Genomic DNA, 18,806 nt, shown 5'->3' with positions numbered 1-18,806 from the left:
GCATTAATCATGGGCAGGACAGCTCAACTAACTAGACTGTAAAACGTCTCTTGATGAAGGGTTTAACTTTCTATGCAACTGAAGTTTGTCAGTATTTTGTTTAGATCTCTAAAGTGTAGAATTAATCTCTCACAAAGTTCAATTTAGTCAGCTGACATAAGCTGTGTCAGAGTAAGATACTCATCTTGGGCAGTAAGTGAAGCACAGTCTAAAGTAGGAAAAAGCAGAAATTCTTCTGGTTAAAATTTGTATAGCTTTATAAGTGAACTGTTTAAACTTGATTGAAAGTCCTCCTAGATAACAAAATAAAAAATGTTATACCATCTCTCGCTCCATCTTAGAATATCAGCTTATTGTCCTAAATCCCTTTAGGCTTAGCCTTGCTATATACTAGGCAATATTTACTGTTATAGTGCAGATGCAGTTTATCACAGCAAAAAAGCACACTTGCTGGAACAGTTTGTGCTGGATCTCCAAGTGAACTATTCTAGCAAAGAAATTTTTTACCACTCTAATATACTGACGTTTTTATTAGCATAGACATTTTGCACCAAAAGAAATTATACTAAGCTGGTAAAAGCCTTTCTGGCAAAACTGGCCCATATAGGGACATACTCAAAAAGCCTAACCTAGCCCTTCTACTTGGAGTATGGACAGGAAACCACCCTTACCGTATCCACGTTGTTCTGGAGAGAAGGTAAGGGAGAAAAGTTATTTGACACCTGTTGCAGGCAGAGGCAAGCAGAGTTTCAAATCATGTTGGATTTTAAGTTACCCTGTTAAAGAGGGTTACACAATCAGCTAATAGATTTATAGAGAGAGAGATATAGATATAGACACATATAGGCACAAAATTCTTCGCAGTAATGTTTAATCAAGATATTAAATTGCCTTAGTTACAAAACGTATATGTAATCAATATACAATACTAATGAAATGACTGAAAATGTTTACCATTACAACAAAGATTTGACAATCTTTGGGACTATAGAGAAGGAAGTTATGAACTACAGTTAAAACAAACCAAAATGCGCTTCTAAATATTGTGTGAAATACTCTCTGATGCCTAGCTGATACCTCTTTAACTTCTACTTAGGGGCCAGAGCCGGGGGAGACAATAAACTGGAATTATAACAGAGACATTTAGGCTGTGTCAGGCCATGCTAGTAACGGGCCAGGAGCATTCTCAGCTCTGACACCAAGTTCAATAATGCATGTATTTTCACACAGATAAACCTTCCTAGCCCTGAAAAGTAGGTGCCTGGGTGAAAATTGCTGTTGGAAGTCTTCCCTGGGCCACATTAATCCCTGAAGCATGCTTGGGCACTGTCTGGGAGAATGCTAGCTGGCATGTGCCAAAACTCAGGTAGCATCTTTGCTAGCAATTTAATGGTTGTTAAAGCGTGGCAACATCCAGACCCAAGCTGTAGTTTACTGGAACTCATCTAGCCTTAGACACCACCTGATTTTGAGATTTAACTGTGTATCTCGGGGGAAATTAAAGTTGTTACATTTGTTTCCAAAATCGGTGAAGCTTGGCAGTGTCATTGTGAACAAGCACTACCATGAGATGATGCTGTTATCATCAGTACCTGATAATGTATCGTAATATTCCGTAACATTTTGCAAAATTACTGTCATTAAAATTTATTTAGGAAATTCAATTACAGTGTCTAAAAGGCCTGATCAGATCCAGATTCCCTTGTGAGTGGCACTGTGCAGAAAGAGAAATCCTTGCCCTTTTGCAATCGAATTTGTAATTGGGCAGAAGGTAGAGTAACAGGTTTAATAAACAGCAAAAAAGACCTTCTAAATGTAAAAAGGATAAAAAAATAAGAATATGTAGGGTAGCTCTTAGCACAGTTAGGTTCTTAGGGGTGTCTTGACTTTTAAATGTGAATTAGAAATCGTAGAACATTGTGCTGCTTCTGTTGCAGGCAAGATGATCACAAACTGTTTCTTGGTGTCTAAATGCATTGCTGAAAAGTGTCCTCTAACAATCATTTTAGACGGATACTAAAATGGATTGAGTTTGTGACTCTATTTAAGGCAGCATTTCTTATGCATAGTGCCATGGCTTGAATGTAAAAGTTGGCAATTGCTAAGATCTTAACTATACCTTCTAGTTTGATTTCTGATATGACCAGATTGCTGTCTGTGGATGCTGTTTGTTTCTTTGTGGTTTCATTTTTTGTGGCTTTAAGTATTTGGCTCTAGCTGTGTGCTTTTATTCACCACAGAGCAAGTGGGTTACTGTGAGGCAAATAGGCCTTATCTGACAACCCCGATGCTGGGTCTCACTGGGTCTTTAAGATGGTCTGGCTGTGTTCGTGGCTCTGAATGTAGCCCTTTGGCCGGGAGTGCCTGTTGTGAGTCCTCTGGAATGTGGGAGGAAAATTCACCCTACTGAGACACCACTTCCTTGTTTGGCATACGGTCAGCCTGCAAAATGAGAGGGCTAATGCACTGGCAGCACTACAAAGTGCTCAGAGAGGGACAAGCAGCAAGCATGTAGGAAGGGAAGGAGGCATGGTATAAGAATATGGAGGAACATACTCTTACAGACCTCGTGGTGGAAATAGGCTGTCTGGGGGTGCATACATCTGCAGAAGGAGTATCTGGACTGCCTGAAGAGGATTCCGATAGGCCTGAATTTTCACCAGCAGTGTCTGAAAGAGGTTGCTCTCAGGATGTTTTTGATTTTGGGGGTGCAGCAATACAGTGATGGGTCATGAGAGTGTGACAGGCCAGTTGAATCATTCATTTTACATGTTTTACAGGAGCTGTCTATAAAGCTGCAGAGTGTTAAAACTCTCATCCTTCTCATGTTTGAAGATAACATCTTTGAATTCTTACAGACAGACAATGTTGGAGGTTCGTACATGTTTATTTCCTGCTAAACAGTGACATACCCTTTCAGAGATATTACGATCAGAAGAACCTGTTTGAATTCACTGTCTGTCTCATTTTTGAGTTTAGTGTTGGTGTAATACCTTTGACAACAATGCAGAATAAAACCAGTGATGACCATGGAAGAACTGGGCCCACTGTTTACTCGCAGAGCACGTAGGGAGACAAAGCCACATAGAAATATAAAATCATATATAAACAGGCTTTTTCAGAAAGAATGAAACTAAGCAAACTTGGTGTCCTGTTCATTTTTGTTCACTGATCTGTAGTTTCGCCCTCCCTGCGCAATAATCTGAACCCACCTGCCCTCATGGCCTCCATGACACCTGTTTAGGGAACGGACAGTGTGTGCTGTGGTTAATCCAGTTAGTTGTATGTGCAGGCAGACTGGACAGCAAGTGTCCACTGCCATCTGGCTCATGCTAAGATAATACGTGCTGCTGTGTTCTACCTACTTTCCCATACTCGGGGAACTAATTTGAGTCTCCTTCCTACATCCAGATACTGGTGTTAAAGAAAATTATGGGAACTTGATTACTTTGGGCTGTATTAGGCTTGCTTTGGGAATATATCGTTACATGATCTGAGGCCTTGATCCCTTGACTGACCAAGGCCTCGATCCCTTGACTGGACCACCATTTAGAACCCATCAAACACAAATTTTCAATTTTTTTTATTTTTAATATTTGCTTCCTATGAAAACCAGCCTGCAGGGAGAAGTACAGAGATGCATACCCAGGTTTCTTCACAGGGTGAACTGGGATGTAGCTGAGTTGTCCGCATTTACTAAGAAACCAGGGAGTGCTCTAAGATTTTCTAATCCACAGAAAGCCCTTGAAATTTCTTTCCTTCTTTCAAATATCGTTGAAATTGGCTGATTAGTCAGACAGAAAGGCAAAGAACGTTGTTTCACAGGAAACCTGGTTAAAATTGAATACCGGTGGTATTGTAACCAAGAATTTCTGCATAATTTTAAATAAGTTAGTTTTTAGATTACAATGAAAAATACATTGTGAAATGGAAAAGAAGAAAAAATAATGACTTTCAAAAAAATGTAAAGTTACTATAGGGAAATAGTAGTGAATTAGAAAGAAGGTGTATAACAGTTAAGTCAGGGCTTCAGAGCTTCCTTGTGGTTGCTTGTAGATACTCAGGATCACTGACCACCCTTTTCCTTGCCTGCACAAACTTTTTTTGTAGCTTTATTATGCAAGCATCATAGAAATACAGGGCTAGAAGGGGCTTCAAGAAATCCCATGGTCCAAACCACTACATTCAGTGAGGATCTTTCTTAATTGGAGTATTATTGTAACTGTCAGCACCCCATGCAGGCATGCTATGTGCTACATGAAGCTGCTTTCAGCTGCTGAACTGCTGCTCTGGCATTAATGAAAACTGCTGGGCTCTGAGGCTGACCTCAGTACCCTGCTACTGCCCTCCTGAAATGAGCCTGAAACCTGATCTTCATCCACAGCTCCTGGGAGGGAGAGGGAAAGGAAATCCGCTTTGGTTTTAGCAGCTGGCACTGAATAGAGGAGAGAGTTATAAATAAATGGAAATAAAGAATGAGGGCATGTGACTAAAGCCATAAAGGTCACTTTTTAGTATGCCAGTAGATGCGCAATGCTCCGAGTGGCATTTGACAAAATGTCACTCTGAATGTGTAGACATGATGATGATGTCAAAAGAGGCTCATTTGAATTGGGATTCAGGAGGATCCTCTATTTAAATCCTGTCTGAGCTACTGACAGGCTGCATGACCTTCTACAATATACTGAGTTCCATGGGTCAAATTGGTCCTCGCTGCAACTAAATTGATTACAATGGAGTTATTCTGGGAGTGAACTTGATTTCTCAGACATCAGTCAACACAGCTGGTTCACTGCATAAATGGAAGAAAGCAAGCATAGATATCACTGGAAAACAGATGCATCTGAACGGAGTCTTTTAGTTTTGGCGAAACTAGAACAGAACTGCTCTGACTTAAAAGGCATAAATAATTGTTGATGGTGGTTTATTGACAATGTAAACTGTGAAGGTAACAAAGCTACAAAAGTGACATTGTCTTTTTTAAAGGTAGTGTGATTATTACGTATGTTATTTGTAACATGGGAAATGACTGTTGCTTCTTTAAGTATCTGGTGTAGATCTTTCTTCAAAAAAATAATGATAAATGACTCAAGCATACAGCACAATGCTGCACAGTGGTAAGCTTCTTCCATAGAAAATGCTTTTGGAGTCAGGTAACAAAATAATGGTGTTAATTAATAAAAGATAACTGCTATTAAGAGTATTTAAACAGCATACACAGAGGATAAAACCACTTCTAAAATGGAGAAGAAAAAAAAAATTATTTTTATGCATCCTGCTTCCTGGGATGGAAGCTTTTAGAAATCACAACTTTTAAGGATTTCTGGGTAGATAAAGAACAAGTGACTGGCTTCTTTGTAGTAAATGAAGTGAGGGACTGATTCTCTTACTGATGTTTAACTCACTATTTATGTTTAATCATAGAAGTGCTGGAAATTTCAAGTGGGATTTCCCCTAATTTCACCAGGACCTCTACAAAGGTAAGAGTAAGTTTCTTTAGAGTTAAAATGAAGATGTTGGGTCACGAGCATGATTTCAAGCCTAGCTGAAGGACACCATGTCTTGGTGTCTCTGTACCTGTGTCAGTAGGTATACTGGTTTCAGCTGGGATAAAGTTAATTTTCTTCATAGTAGCTAGTATAAGGCTGTGTTTTGGATTTGTGCTGGAAACAGTGTTGATAATACAGGGATGTTTTTAGTTACTGCCCAGCAGTGTTTGCACAGTCAAGGCCTTTTGTGTTCCTCATACCACCCCACCAGCGAGTGGGCTGGGGGTGGATAAGAGGTGGGGAAGGGACAGAGCAGGGACAGCTGACCCCAACTGACTAAAGGGATATTCCATACTATGTGATGTGATGCTCAGTATATGAAAGCTGGGGGAAGAAAAAGGAAGCGGGGATGTTTGGAATGGTGGTGTTTGTCTTCCCAAGTAACTGTTAGGTGTGACGGAGCCCTGCTTCCCTGGAGATGGCTGAACCTGCCTGCCCATGGGAAGTGGTGAATGAATTCCTTGCTTTGCTTTGCTTGCAAGCGCAGCTTTTGCTTTACTTTTTAAGCTGTCTCTATCTCAGCCCATGAGCTTTCTCACTTCTTCTACTCTTCCAATTATCTCCATCATTCCTCGGGCGGGGAATGAGCGAGCAGCTGCGTGGAGTGTAGTTGCTGGCTGGGGCTAAACTAGGACACAAGGACAACTTTAGGGAGTTTAGAAAAGTCAGTATAAAAAGACCTAGACAAAGCCGTGGTTTACAGAGCAATTGCAAGAGATGTTCTCCAGCACAGATAAAGCTAAACAAAGGAGTCTTCTCTTATCCCTGCTATTCCTGTCTTTTAAACAAAACGAGCAGTTACACATCAAAGGGTTCTTTTATCCCAGCTGCTCACATGATTTAAGTTGAAAAAAGTATTAACAAAACACAAAATATAACAACTTTAATAAAAATAATTTTCCAGTTTTCTGTATGCTGTACTGTTCTACTTAATTCTAGATAAAACAAGACTGAGTTTTAACAAGTAAGGAAAAAAAAATACTTGGCATAATTTAAGAAAATTTGGAGAGGTGACAGTGGTACATTTTTTCCTCCTGTTTTATGCCAATTTAGTAATGAGGACAATGGAGTTGCTTCTCTAGACATGATTAAACAAAGAGATGTGAAAGGGTTTTCCAGTTCATCCTCTTGCTTCAGAGCAGAATCCACTCCATCTAATCAGCTCCTGACAGATATTTGTTCAACCTGACCTTGAAAATTTGCAGTCATGCTGATTCTTCAGATTTCTCCACAGTGAGCTATTGCATAAAATTCCTTACAATTCAAAAGTTTTTTGTAAAATATGACTTAAGTCTTCAACCTGTAATCTAAGGCTATTACTTCTTGCCATACCAGTAGACATGAAGAACAGTTTGTATCTCTGCAATACTTTTTATGTGTTTGAGAACAGATATATCTTCCCTCAATCTTCTCATTGCTAGACTAAACCAATGAATTCTTTCAATCTTACCTCATGGGTCACGTTTTCTATACCTCTGAAAATTACATGGCTCTACTGTGGCTTCTTCAATGGTCTTTCTTTAAGTAAGGTACCCAAAAATTGATGTTTGTACTCCAGCTGAGGTCTTATCAGTGCTGATTTGAACAGAACCTTGTTTCATGTGTCTTTTATAGTGCTGTTAATACACCCCAGTGTGAAGCCTGCTTATTTTACAACATGACAGCACTGGCTTGTTCAGTTTATGATGCGATACTACCCCTAGATGCTTTTCTGAGGGATGTGCTGCTTACCAGTAACTCTCCATCATCTTCCTGTATGCAGCTGATTAGTCTTAAAAATAATACCTTACATCCTTCCATCCTCAAAGGCATCCTGTTTTTTTTCAGGCCATTTCTCTGGTTTGTTACCATTTTTTACTCTGATGTTTACCCTGTGACATGATGTAGATATGCACATATACCACTTAGTTCACTGCATTAAGACTGCCTGACAGATTCACTTTCCTGTCTCCAGAGGAAAGGCCATGCAACCCTCACGAAGGAAGGTGTCATGGGGCAGAACTACCACAATTCATGCATTCCATGACCGCTCCCTGCCCAATTCCATGTGGCCTTCAGAGGGAGACAAAAGGGCATGAGATGGGAGAATTTTCAAGGAAAATTGAATCTAGCCCCTAGATACGTCCAGAATATTTCATTAGCTAACTGTGAGTGCTTCCTGCAAGACCAGATTAAGAGCCTGTTATAGTCAAGATATGAAGCATCTATTGCTTCTTCTTAATATACAAGGCCTATGTCCCCATTCTGGAATGCTGACTTTAACAGGTTTTCTGGTAAAACCACATTACCTGTTACTTACCACCATAGGATTACAGCATAATTTAGATTGAAAGGGACTACTTCAGGAGGTGTCTAGTCCAACTCCCTGCTCAAAGCAGGGTCAGCTATGAGTTCAGATCAGACTTTATCCTGTCTGATTTTGAAAACATGCGAGTGTAGACTTCCCAAGCTCTCTGGGCAACCAGTTCCACAGCTTGATTGCCTCATGGTGAAAATGTTTTCCCTTAAATTCAGTTTGAACCTCTCTTATTTCAACTTATGCCCATTGTCTGTCATCCTTCCACCATATAGCACTTCAAAGAGCCTGGCTGCATCTTCTTGATAATCTCCTCTTTGCTGTTGTATAAATGTTTAGAAATACGGGGGGTTTTTTCTATTATTTGACAAAAGGAACTAAAAGGCAAATAACTGCCTTTCCTGAATTCCTGAGTTTTGGATTCTCCCCTTTTCCCATTTGTACACTTGACTATTTTCTTTCTTATTTAACTTACACATTACTTATTTAGAGAGGTTATGAAGCAGTTACTTCTCACAACTATTAGAGAATGGTAATGGGAATTACATCAGGCTAACACAATTCAGTACATTTAGTTTATCGGAGTTGTCTTTATCTGCTCTTTCCCTTTTCTGTCTGGAAGTCTTATTCCCTTCTCTAACTTAGCAAGGCATCATACACACGGATTTGCAGAAGTCAAAGCAAGGAGGCAGAAAGAGAAACATTAGGAAGCATTTCTTTACTGAGAGGGTGGTCAAATACTGGAACAGGCTTCCTAGAGAGGCAGTTGATGCCCCAAGCCTGTCAGTGTTTAAGAGGCATTTGGACAATACCCTTAATAACATGCTTTTAACTTTTGGTCAGCCCTAAACTGGCCAGGCAGTTGGAGTAGATGATCGCTGTAAGTCCCTTTCAACTGAAGTATTCCATTCCATTCCATGTTCTGCTTGTGAGTGTCAGCCACCATTTCATGAAAGTCTAGTTATCTGTTTAAAGGCAGGTACTTTGAATTAAATTGGAGCATCTCATTGACTGTGATGAACTTTGATTCAGGCCTTTAGAGTCTTTGCCTGTAAAGACTGAATAGCAAATCTTAACTATGCACATAGTTCCTGATGCTTTATTGCAAACTGTGTGGATGGGTCTTCTTTATTCAAATGTATGTGATTTGGGGTAGATTTTAAATAGGCAGAAAAAGTCAATGCATACATTTCTGAGAAACGTACAAGGACCTTACATAAGTGAAATAAAGTGCATGTAAATGCCAATATTCTTTCTTTTATTTATCTAGAGGCTGCTGAAAATTTTGAAAATAATAAAAAATAGTAGTTTCAAAAACCTCTGGGGAGTTTAGAGTTTCTCAATGAATCCCTTGTGATAAACTTATATGTATAATTATACTAAAAATTACTCCTAGTGCTTAACCTGTAATTCAAAAAGAAAAGATTGAGACAGAAGTAACTTCACTGGTAGAAAGCCAAGAAAATAGAGGTTATCACAGAAAAAAAAAAAAAAAAGAAAGAAAAAAAAAAAGAAGAAAAGTGGGAAAGTTAAAAGAAAAGCTGTGAGATTTGTGTACTGTGCAGCTGGCAGTAAGTTCTAAAGCATTCTGGTTTTATTTTTTATACCCGATTTGGGAAAACTGTTTCAGAGTAAAATAAATACATTACATAATACAAAAAGTAGATCTGCCAGCATTAATAGACTAGCAGGATGACTGATAGCCATAGTCAGAAACACATGAGATTATGGCTAACGCTTAATGTAGTTCAACCCCTATGCAATACCATCAATGCAATAACTGCAACCAGCTACAGAGTAACTGCCCATCCCCTAACTCTGTTGATTCCACTTAGTAGTAGTGACTTGGATTCCTATTCCAAACCTTCTTACATTTGATATACTGCAGATCATCTGCTGTAAAGACCATGTCGTGTTTGAAATGCCTCTTAGGCAGATCTCTTAAGCCTCTCATATTAACGCAGTTCTTCCTTATATACTTAGTTAAATGGGATTTTCAAATTAAAAAAATATATATTCCAGATGTACACAGGTACTTTCATGTCCCCAGTCAGTATCTGAAGTTCCAAAGGCAAATGTAGAAGCAATTGTGTTTAAGGCATACTGGTTCTTCATGCATGTATGTCAATTTGAATGTCTTCTGGACATTTCAAACCTACTGTTTGTCTACAGGCCAACTCATTAGCATGCATGCACTGAAATTCCTATGCATTGTAAACCTGTTTATTTTCTGAGTATATGTGGCTTGGGTTGCATGGCTTTTGTGAAGGAGAAGCATCACAGTGCACATCAAGTACAAAGAAAACCTGTGCCTGCACAATGTCTGGGATTAGTAGATGTTTGGCAGCCTGCTTGGAGTTACTGTTCTACACTAGCTGCCAAACATCTGGAAGTTAGTAGAAAAATGTAGAAAATTGGTAGGGAAGAAAATGACCAACAAAAGCAGCTGTCTCCCACAAAAAAATGGTAGGTCTGGCACTATGGGGTATAACAGGATTTGAGCAAGGCATCAATCTGGGACATAGCACACAGTGGGTTTGAGAAGCTCCAGAAACTGTTTCCTTCAGAGGACAATAAAAAAAGACCAGTGAGTCTGAAATCAGTCTGAAAAAGATCTTTAGTGCATGAACCACTAAACTCAGTGCGGATTGTTAAATTGAAATTTAAAAGGTTAAATAACAACTTCAGCAAGTTAGCTGCTTATGTGAGCAGAAATACTCAACCAGTGTTATCCACATTCCCAGATGCCTTCTGCTGGCTTCTCAGGTTCTAAGATCCCCAACTTTCTCTTTGCCAGCCATCTGTCAACACTCCTAGCTTTTTCCTTGATAACTTCTACAATGCGGTTATTCGTTGCACAAAAATCAGCACAAAATACAGTTGCTATGTCTTGAGCCCTGAATATGTGCAAGCATCAAAAAATAAACTTATTGTAATATAAAGATAAATAACACAAGGAATACTCAAGTAATTGCTTTATTTGTATTTAATTGATGACAGGAACTCGGTATTCAGGTTTAAGTAAAGATGTTGCAGAATTTCCAGCCCGTTGCATTAAAATGCTGGAGGCCCTTGCAGAATATAAATTCAACTTGTTATGCCCTTGAGTAAATGCATTTATAATCTGTATAATATCTTCCAATAATTTAATAAAATATATGGATCTGATCTTTAGATAAGAGAAGCCTGGGATGAGCTACTAGCCTGAAGCTCAGGATAAGATTTGTTTTGCCTGAAGGTAGCTGCCTAGAAGTTGGATATCTTTAGTATGTGGAACTAGTCATTCATTCCTCTACATTGGCTGAAAGAAGTACCATGAGACATTTCTTAGTAATCATCCTAAGAGGGGTGTCCAGAGTACAACGGATAACCCACATTTTGGAGATGCCTGTTTCCTTCCACTGGCTATTGAGAAGGCATAGAGAACTGGTTTTATACAGCTGAAGTTAGGTGTGATGAGTGATACCACCTTAGTACTTGAGCACAAGGCAGGCCTACAGCACACAGAGATGAGTCAGGACTTGAAATTGGCCAGCCTGCAATAGCATCATGGACCTTGAAGAGTCTATAAACATCACGGCAGTCAGTCCAGGCTATAAAAGCAGCTAAGAAACTGGACAGAGCTTTGGATAAAGCCAAATGCTTATTGCATGTTGCTTCCACAGTTAAAGTGCAACAGGAAGCCATGGTAGCTAAACAAAAACTGCCCTGGATCAATTACTATTTTGGGTAAGTCTATACCCACACTTTATTAATATCTGTATAAAACTACATGGTCTGTAGTTTGTATTTGCTAATGCTTACTTAAGCATTACTGAGATTATAGGGATTAGAGATTGAGAAAATCGGGTTTAAGAGAGGAGATAAGAGAGAAAACTCAGTTATCTGGATATTAGAATAGCATGTAACTGTACATTTACTATATTATAAGCTGTGACGAGTACCATTAACAGCATTTTTATGTGGCAGAAAAGCTAATCTTATTCCATAGATTGCCAAGAAAAGCTGCTCACAGCATTGTAACCTGAATGATGTCTGAACAGAGGAAGAATGAATCACAGAATGGTGGCTGTCTTAGGGCTGCCTGATCAGTAATTGCATTAATTTCAGTTTTCATTAACTGTGTTAATTTTTATCTAATTGTACTAGAGACGTGGGTCACCTTTTAAGTATTTTCTAGAGAAAATATTTGCTGAAGTGACCTTTTCTTAAAATCAGCAAAAGGTTGAAATAAATGTTGGAGTTTTGGGAACTCACCCACCATTAAATCAGAATAATGATATAAAAGAATGCACCTGTATGTGATTATAGTCAAATCAACAGAAATTACAGTTGTATAGAATGACAACAAAAGCAATAAAAAAGGACTAATTTGTAAGATCCTTGTTCTGTAGTGAGCCTGTTAAAAGGCAAGGAGAAACCTATCTGTTTTGCTAAATCAAATGAACTTACCCACAGGAATTTCCTATTGAGTTACTGCATCAGGCTGAATCTTTTATTTGGCATCTTCTTCTTGAAAAAGTATTGTTATGAACTATCCAAACTCCTTCCATTTATCTTTCTGATAAAAGCCTTCAGAAGTCAGGTGGTAAATTGTTTGGTACTTAGCAACAGGTCCTTCTTTCTTATTTCAGAGCATAAATATCTATGAGAAAAAGAACTGCATGCAGATGGAATACTATAATATTCCCTGAAAAAAATTTTTTATCAGAAGCTTCAAAAGAGTGCTCTGTTAATGAGCAACTGAAATGTTATAAATTCAGCCAACAGCCTTTATGTTTAATTTAGACTGTCTTCCTTACAGCTTAGGAGGACAAAAGACCAGTGTCAGTGGCCTGTAGGCCTTTGCAGTCGCTGCCCAGTGATTAACCATGAGGGAAAAAAAGGTATTTGCAATTTAATTAGCTGGAGGATAACCTATAGTTATACTGATAAAAATAATCATCTAGGTGCCAGTGAGCAGCTGGCATGAAAATTGGACAACATAGTGTCCGTGAAGTTTGATTTGTATTCTCAAAACAGCTTTATTCACAAAAAAACACTCCTCTGCAAAAAAAGTGTCATTTCTTGAGCCCATGTTTTTAGTTTCATTTGAATTCTGCTTGCTTGGCTAAGCTAAAGCCAATTCCTGGCAGCAGGATTTCAGCATATTCATTAAGTGCAATACTGTATCATTGCTTTAAAAACATAGTGGATTGTAAATAAACAGTGAACACGATGACTACAAAAAGCCAACACAGCACTAAACAGCAGTTTAGCTGAAGGCAATTTCAGTTGTTAATGCTTTTACTGTGTGCTGGCTTCAGCAGTTTTGAAGGTCTTTTTTCTAAAGAGTGGTGCTGTTCTGATGGCCTCTTCTCTGGGGTTGAATCAACCTGTAATTCAGGATAGCTCTTCCCAACTACTTCTATAGTAACCTGATTGTGATACTGTGTCTTGCTGATAGGAACTTTATGTCAGAGGGAACATTTTCTCTATACAATTGAAAGAAAAACCTTTCAATGTGATCATGCTTTCTTTGCTCATAACAAAATTGTCATCCTAGCTTAGAGCTACAGCAGTGCTGATTTCCAAGTATTGTGTTTGTCTCTTGTGAGGACACATGGTTACATATGCATCAGGTATGTATATGCAGATTTCTGATATGTATTACTTTCACTGCTACTACATGGAATTGTTTTAGAAAGTATTTGTAAAGTATAAAGTATTTCTCTAGAAGCAGCCAGCTAGATCATGAGTGCTGGAACCAGCTGAATCTTTTTTCATATTGGGTATTGCAGAGTCTCTCCCTCTGTGTGTGTGAGCTGATACAGCAGCCTTCTCCTCAACTGGCAGCTCCTGGCTGCTCATTTTCATGAGATGTAGGAATGGCCTTATCTTCGAGATCTCTGTCATTCAGTTGATATTATACAGTAATAAGCACGGAAACCGCATTTCCTCAGAAAACCAGTTGGAACTGTGTCATTCAGAGTGTGTATTACTATTGGTTTTGGTGGAGTTCCCAGTGAGTTTGAAAGGTAAAGCTTGCTTAAAAACCAAAAGTGCCATTTGGTCCTTTTGCAGAAACCTGTTTATGAGGGATGCTAATGTAAAATAGCTTCTTAGTGTAAAATATAAAGGTCTTCATACTTAGGGTGAAATCTGGAGCCTGGATTTGAAGGAACCAGATTATCATCCTAAGAACCTCACCTATATCATCTACCCATTTCATAAGACTTTGTGGCATCCTGAACTTGGCAGGCAGCTATTTATTTACAATACTGATGACTGCAGGATAAATGACAAAGACATCATTTAGATAGAACTCCCTTCTGGGAGTGGCCCTTCCACTTTGTTGTTGCTTGAGACTGGACACGTAAGAACTATGAAGAAATGTCTCATTTTCTCCATCTAGAAGCTGCAGGTAATACTGTTTACCTAAACCCGAGGGATATTGTGAGCATTCATTGTTATAATAGTCCATTTCTAAATAATCTCATTGTAAAAAGAAGTTGTTAAAACCATTTTAAAACTAATGTTTTGTAGGAATTTAGTGGTGAATGTTTATATATTCAGCTCCTACTGCTAGAACACCAGTATTTGTTTTGTTTTATTGCTTTTTTAGCTGGATAATAATATTTCTTGATTTAAAGTTTCATCTCTCTAATGACCATTTCTGGATGCTAAATTTTAGATTGCATTTACATATGAGACACTGCTATTTTGTTAAGTAGGAGACATATTATACGGATAATCAGTTTATCTTAAGCTGTAATTCTATGTCTAGCAAGGATTCAAATTTCTAGGATGGAGGATGGCTAATGGCTTAGTGAAGTCTGGTAAAACATCTTTGAGATAAATCCCAGCATAATGAGATCAGTTAGATCTAACTGTAAAATGGAAGAGAAGCTTAATTTTAATTTTCAAATGCACAGTTTGGTGCTTTGCTTTTTATTTTACAACTTGACAGAGATATATCTGAAATTAAAAAAATGCCAGAACTGGATGGATCTTCTGAATATGCATAAACTAAAAGTGAGAAACTAAACTTTAAAAAAAGAAAAGGAGAAGTAGCTAGTTTCATGTGAGGTTAGATTTTCTATTCCACAGAAACTAATTTGCCTCCCATGTAAATTCTCTGATGAAAGGATGTGACTACTTTGCAGCTATAAGATCCTCTTACATAGGTTATGTGGGTACTAGAATAGTACAGGCAGCAAAATAGCAGTAACAATAATAATTTCAGTCACAGAGATCTACAGTTATATAAGCGATCAAGGGGTCATTGTCAAATTAGGTAGCATCTGGCTTTTTGGCATTTAGGGTTGTATTTTAACTAATGTGTTAACAAGAGTTTCATCTTTTATTTTTAAACGTATGTAGTACATCGTGCTTTTGTGTTTTACTATTTTCATGCAATTACAGTCCTTGTGACAGAAACTGGGCAAGACCAGCTGCAGCATTAAAGCTGCTGTTTAAGCACACAGCATATGAAGTGGCAGTGCAAACTTTTTAGGGCAGTCAGTACAATTCCATTCTGAACTGCCAAGGGAGTAAGAACTTGCCTGCACACACAAAATATTGCAGAAAAGCTATGTATTTAAAATACGTTGGCTTTTTCTGAAATTGCTCCATGTTTTGGAGTCTGAGAAGGTAAATCAGGGTGAATAGCCTTCCTAAGCTTTAGCATCTGAGATAGTTCAGGAGCTTCTAACCATCCTTTGTGAGTCACAGTAGTTTTGTCACCTAAAATCTGCATGTGACTGATAACATTTGGGGGAGAAGGGAGTACCACTTCTAACTGCTCTTGTGAGTCAGCTCTGTGTAACAGGACCTTAGCAGTTGTAGGAGACAGCTCACACTGAGCAAAAGGGTCCTGGGTTCCCACCATTTTTGAGATCCAGCATGGAAGTAGAGCCCTGGGCAAGAGATGGAGCGACCAAGGGCACTCATCAACTCAGCACTGAGCTCCTTCTTCAGAAACTGGCTTTATCTATTAAAAAGGAAAGCACAAGGGCACAGAAGGCAGGTGCTGAAGGACCTGGGGAAAAGCTGATACTACATCTGGGGCCCAAGATCACCTTTTCTTCCAATCATCTGCTGAGGGCCCAGCTTTCCCTCTCTTACTGGAGCAGAGCAAGGCAGCAGTAGGGAAGGTCTTGTAGCATCTGTACTGAGGCAGAGGGTATCAGAAGTCCTGTGCTACAGTCTGCAGCAGAGGGGTGTTCCTGAGTTAGGAAAACATTACCAAAAGACAGTGCCTTCCCCCCCAGCATAGGTAATACAGTTTATTATTTTTTTTAAGTAGTATTTTGTTTCTTTGTATTGTGTCACACTTAACACACTGTGGGACTTGGACAAATAGAATTTCACCTCTGTTTTTCCTTCATTTTTGAGATAATGCTTGATGAACCAAATGAAAAGCTCCTAACACCGGGAAAAATGTAAAAAATTTAAACAGGAAATAAAAACTGAGCGCACTGCTTTCTGGCTGTCTATAGCTATTTATCTACAGCCATACACCCCAAACATGCTCAGAAGTGACCTTTGGCACTGAAATGAAGCTGCCTTTACTGGTACCTGACCAGAACTTTTCCCAGCCCAAATTTGGTTCTTGTCAAGCACCATTCCCCTGGGCTTGGCCAGCCCTGGCAGCTGGGAGGGGCTGTTCCTGGCACCAGTCTTGGCACAGGCAGTTCCCATCCAGCTGGCCTTGGCACAGCCCTGGATTTACTGGTGTAGATGAAGCCTTCCTATCCCAAACAGACCAGTCTTATAGATACGTTAATCTAAACTCTTGTTTTAAGAAGTGTAGTTATCTTGTTTCACCGGGGATTTCCCGGGTTAGGGTGGGTCTGTCCCACAGGAAATGCAGCACCCTCAACCAGCTGTGCTGGAATGGCCTACGTTCCGCAGCCGAAGGAGCCTCGGCAGGCCATCAGCTCCACCCGTGGCAGCTCGCATGCTAGCTGAAGGAACGCAGGCCTTTGCGGTCACTGAAACTAGCAATAACGTTTTTTGAGAGGAAAACTGGCTTTCCTGAATTGCAGTGTTCTGTGGAGCCAAGTTAGGAGAGAGGAGGGTGATTAAAATCTTGGCCCATTACACACAGTTTATAATTAGCCAGCTCGGGAGTAGTTTGGGAGCATCCCACTGAAAAAATGAATTACAGGGGGAAGTGGCACCTTTGTGAGGAATGCAAACTCCCCATAGGTCGGATCGAGCACTGGGCCTCGCTCCCGTGGCCGGGCCTGCACTGCGGGGGCTCGGGGGAGGCCCTGGCACTGATCCTCCCTCATGAAGGTGCCGGCCCCCTCCCGGGGTCTCAGGCAGCGCCAGAAGGGGCTCTGGGCTCTGCCGAGCGGGGGGGAGGGGGGGCTAGGGAAAGGGCGGCAGAAGGCGAGGAGCCAGTGCTAGCCGCGGGCGGGTGGTGACGCGAAGGCTGGGACGGGCCCCGAAGCCACCGGGAGCTGCCGAGCCACGACGGAGCCGTCACGAAGGCCCTGCCCGCGGGAGGGCTGGCGGCGGCGGGGGGGCGGAGCCGCCCTTGCGCCTGCGCAGCACCCGCAGGAAGTGCGCCCCGCCCCGCCCACCAAGATGGCTGCGTCTACTGCGCGCTTAGCGGCTCGGCGGCTTTTCTTGCCTTGGTCTACTCGCCTTGTGCGAGCGTCCGGCTCGAGGGAGCGGGTAGGCGGCGGAGCGGGGAACGGGAGGGAGCTGCGGAGAGCCCAAGCGCCCCGGTGGCTCCTTACGGTGGTGCTCGGGCTGCCGCGATGGGGGCGGGGGGACTGGCGGCCGGGAGGCGCGGTGCACACTGGGACTTGTAGTCGCGGCGGCGGGAAGGCAGTGGCGCTGTGTGGGCGCCCTGCCGCGGTGCATGGCGGGAACTGTAGTCTCCGCCCGGCTGTGGTGAAGGTGGCGGCCGCCCGCCCTTTGGCGGGACACGGTTCTCCGGTGGACGAGCCCGGTGTGCTGCCTGCTCCCTGGAGCCGTTGCTACCCCATATCGAACCCCGCGGTGCCGAGGTGTCGGGGCTCGCTCGGCACTGGGAGTCGGAGCGGTGCCGTGCTGGGGCGTCGGTGAGATGCCTTGGAAAGGGGCGGCAGCAGCCGCCACCCGGCGCAGGGTCTGCCGTGCTCACCCCAGGGGGAGCCCAGAGGAGGTTTCAGTTCTCTCCCACGTTTAGGTGGAGGCTGCCCGGGGGCCCTGATCCCAGAGCTCTCCCCTTCTGCCATTTTCCTCATTCTCTCAGTTTGAGACCTAAGCTTTTCCTTCTGAAAACAGGAGAGGGGGATTTTGTTTTCAAGCACAGGTTTCTCCTTCTGTAACGCAGACTAGTAGTGAAAATAATCACTTGCAGCAGCCCAGGCGAGCCATGTGTCTGGCAGAAGAGCAGGCTGGCAGCAGCCTGGGCTGAACAAACAGGAACGCAGCCAGCAGATCAAAGAAAGTGATTAGTTTGCTCTTCTCAGGAGGTTAGTATATGGCAGCTGGTTTGGGGCTCCTCACTGTAAGGAGGACAATTAGTGAACTGGAGTGTGTTCAGCAGAGAAAGTTGTGGGCTGGAGCGTGTGCCTTGTGAGGAGAGGCTGGGGAGCTGGGGCTTGTTCAGCCTAGAGAAGACACAGGTTTGGTTGGATCTAACAGTAGCCTGCCAGTACCTGTGAGAAGGTTGTCAGGAGGACAAACCTGGGCTTTTCACAGTGGGGCATGGTGGCAGTATGAGAGGCAATGGGTGTAAGTTGAAATGAGAGTGAAAACTGGATATATGGCAGTCAAATCCACTGGCAGTCAAGCAGTGGAGCAGGCTGCCCAGGAGACTGTGCGGTTTCTCACCACCCTGGGAGATTTTCAATACCCAGCTGCAAGAAGCCCCAAGCAAACTGGTCTGACTCTGTAGCTGATCCTACTTGGAGGAGGAGGTTGGACTAGAGACCTCCTGAGGTCTGTTCAAGAATGAATTGTGCTATGATCCTAAAATA

At 41.5% G+C, this 18,806-nt stretch overlaps 1 protein-coding gene across 4 annotated transcripts in view; it reads left to right on the top strand.

Moving 5' to 3' along the window:
• Positions 1–2,810: 2,810 nt before the first annotated feature.
• Positions 2,811–18,806, top strand: part of PMPCB (peptidase, mitochondrial processing subunit beta) — a 25,262-nt gene continuing 9,266 nt past the window's right edge. For 2 of the 4 annotated variants that reach the window (XM_056339201.1, XM_056339200.1), the window contains exons 1-2: positions 2,811–2,874; positions 5,425–5,480. In XM_056339201.1, coding sequence (XP_056195176.1) covers positions 2,826–2,874; positions 5,425–5,480 — 105 coding nt within the window. In that variant the 5' untranslated portion in view covers positions 2,811–2,825. Of the gene's footprint in view, positions 2,875–5,424; positions 5,481–17,370; positions 17,512–18,806 lie in introns of those variants that run through there. The other 2 variants (XM_056339203.1, XM_056339202.1) reach the window with 1 other exon arrangement.

Source organism: Falco biarmicus, chromosome 5, assembly GCF_023638135.1.
Source record: "Falco biarmicus isolate bFalBia1 chromosome 5, bFalBia1.pri, whole genome shotgun sequence".
NCBI classification, from domain to species: domain Eukaryota; kingdom Metazoa; phylum Chordata; class Aves; order Falconiformes; family Falconidae; genus Falco; species Falco biarmicus.
This window is presented reverse-complemented; position numbering and strand designations above follow the sequence as displayed.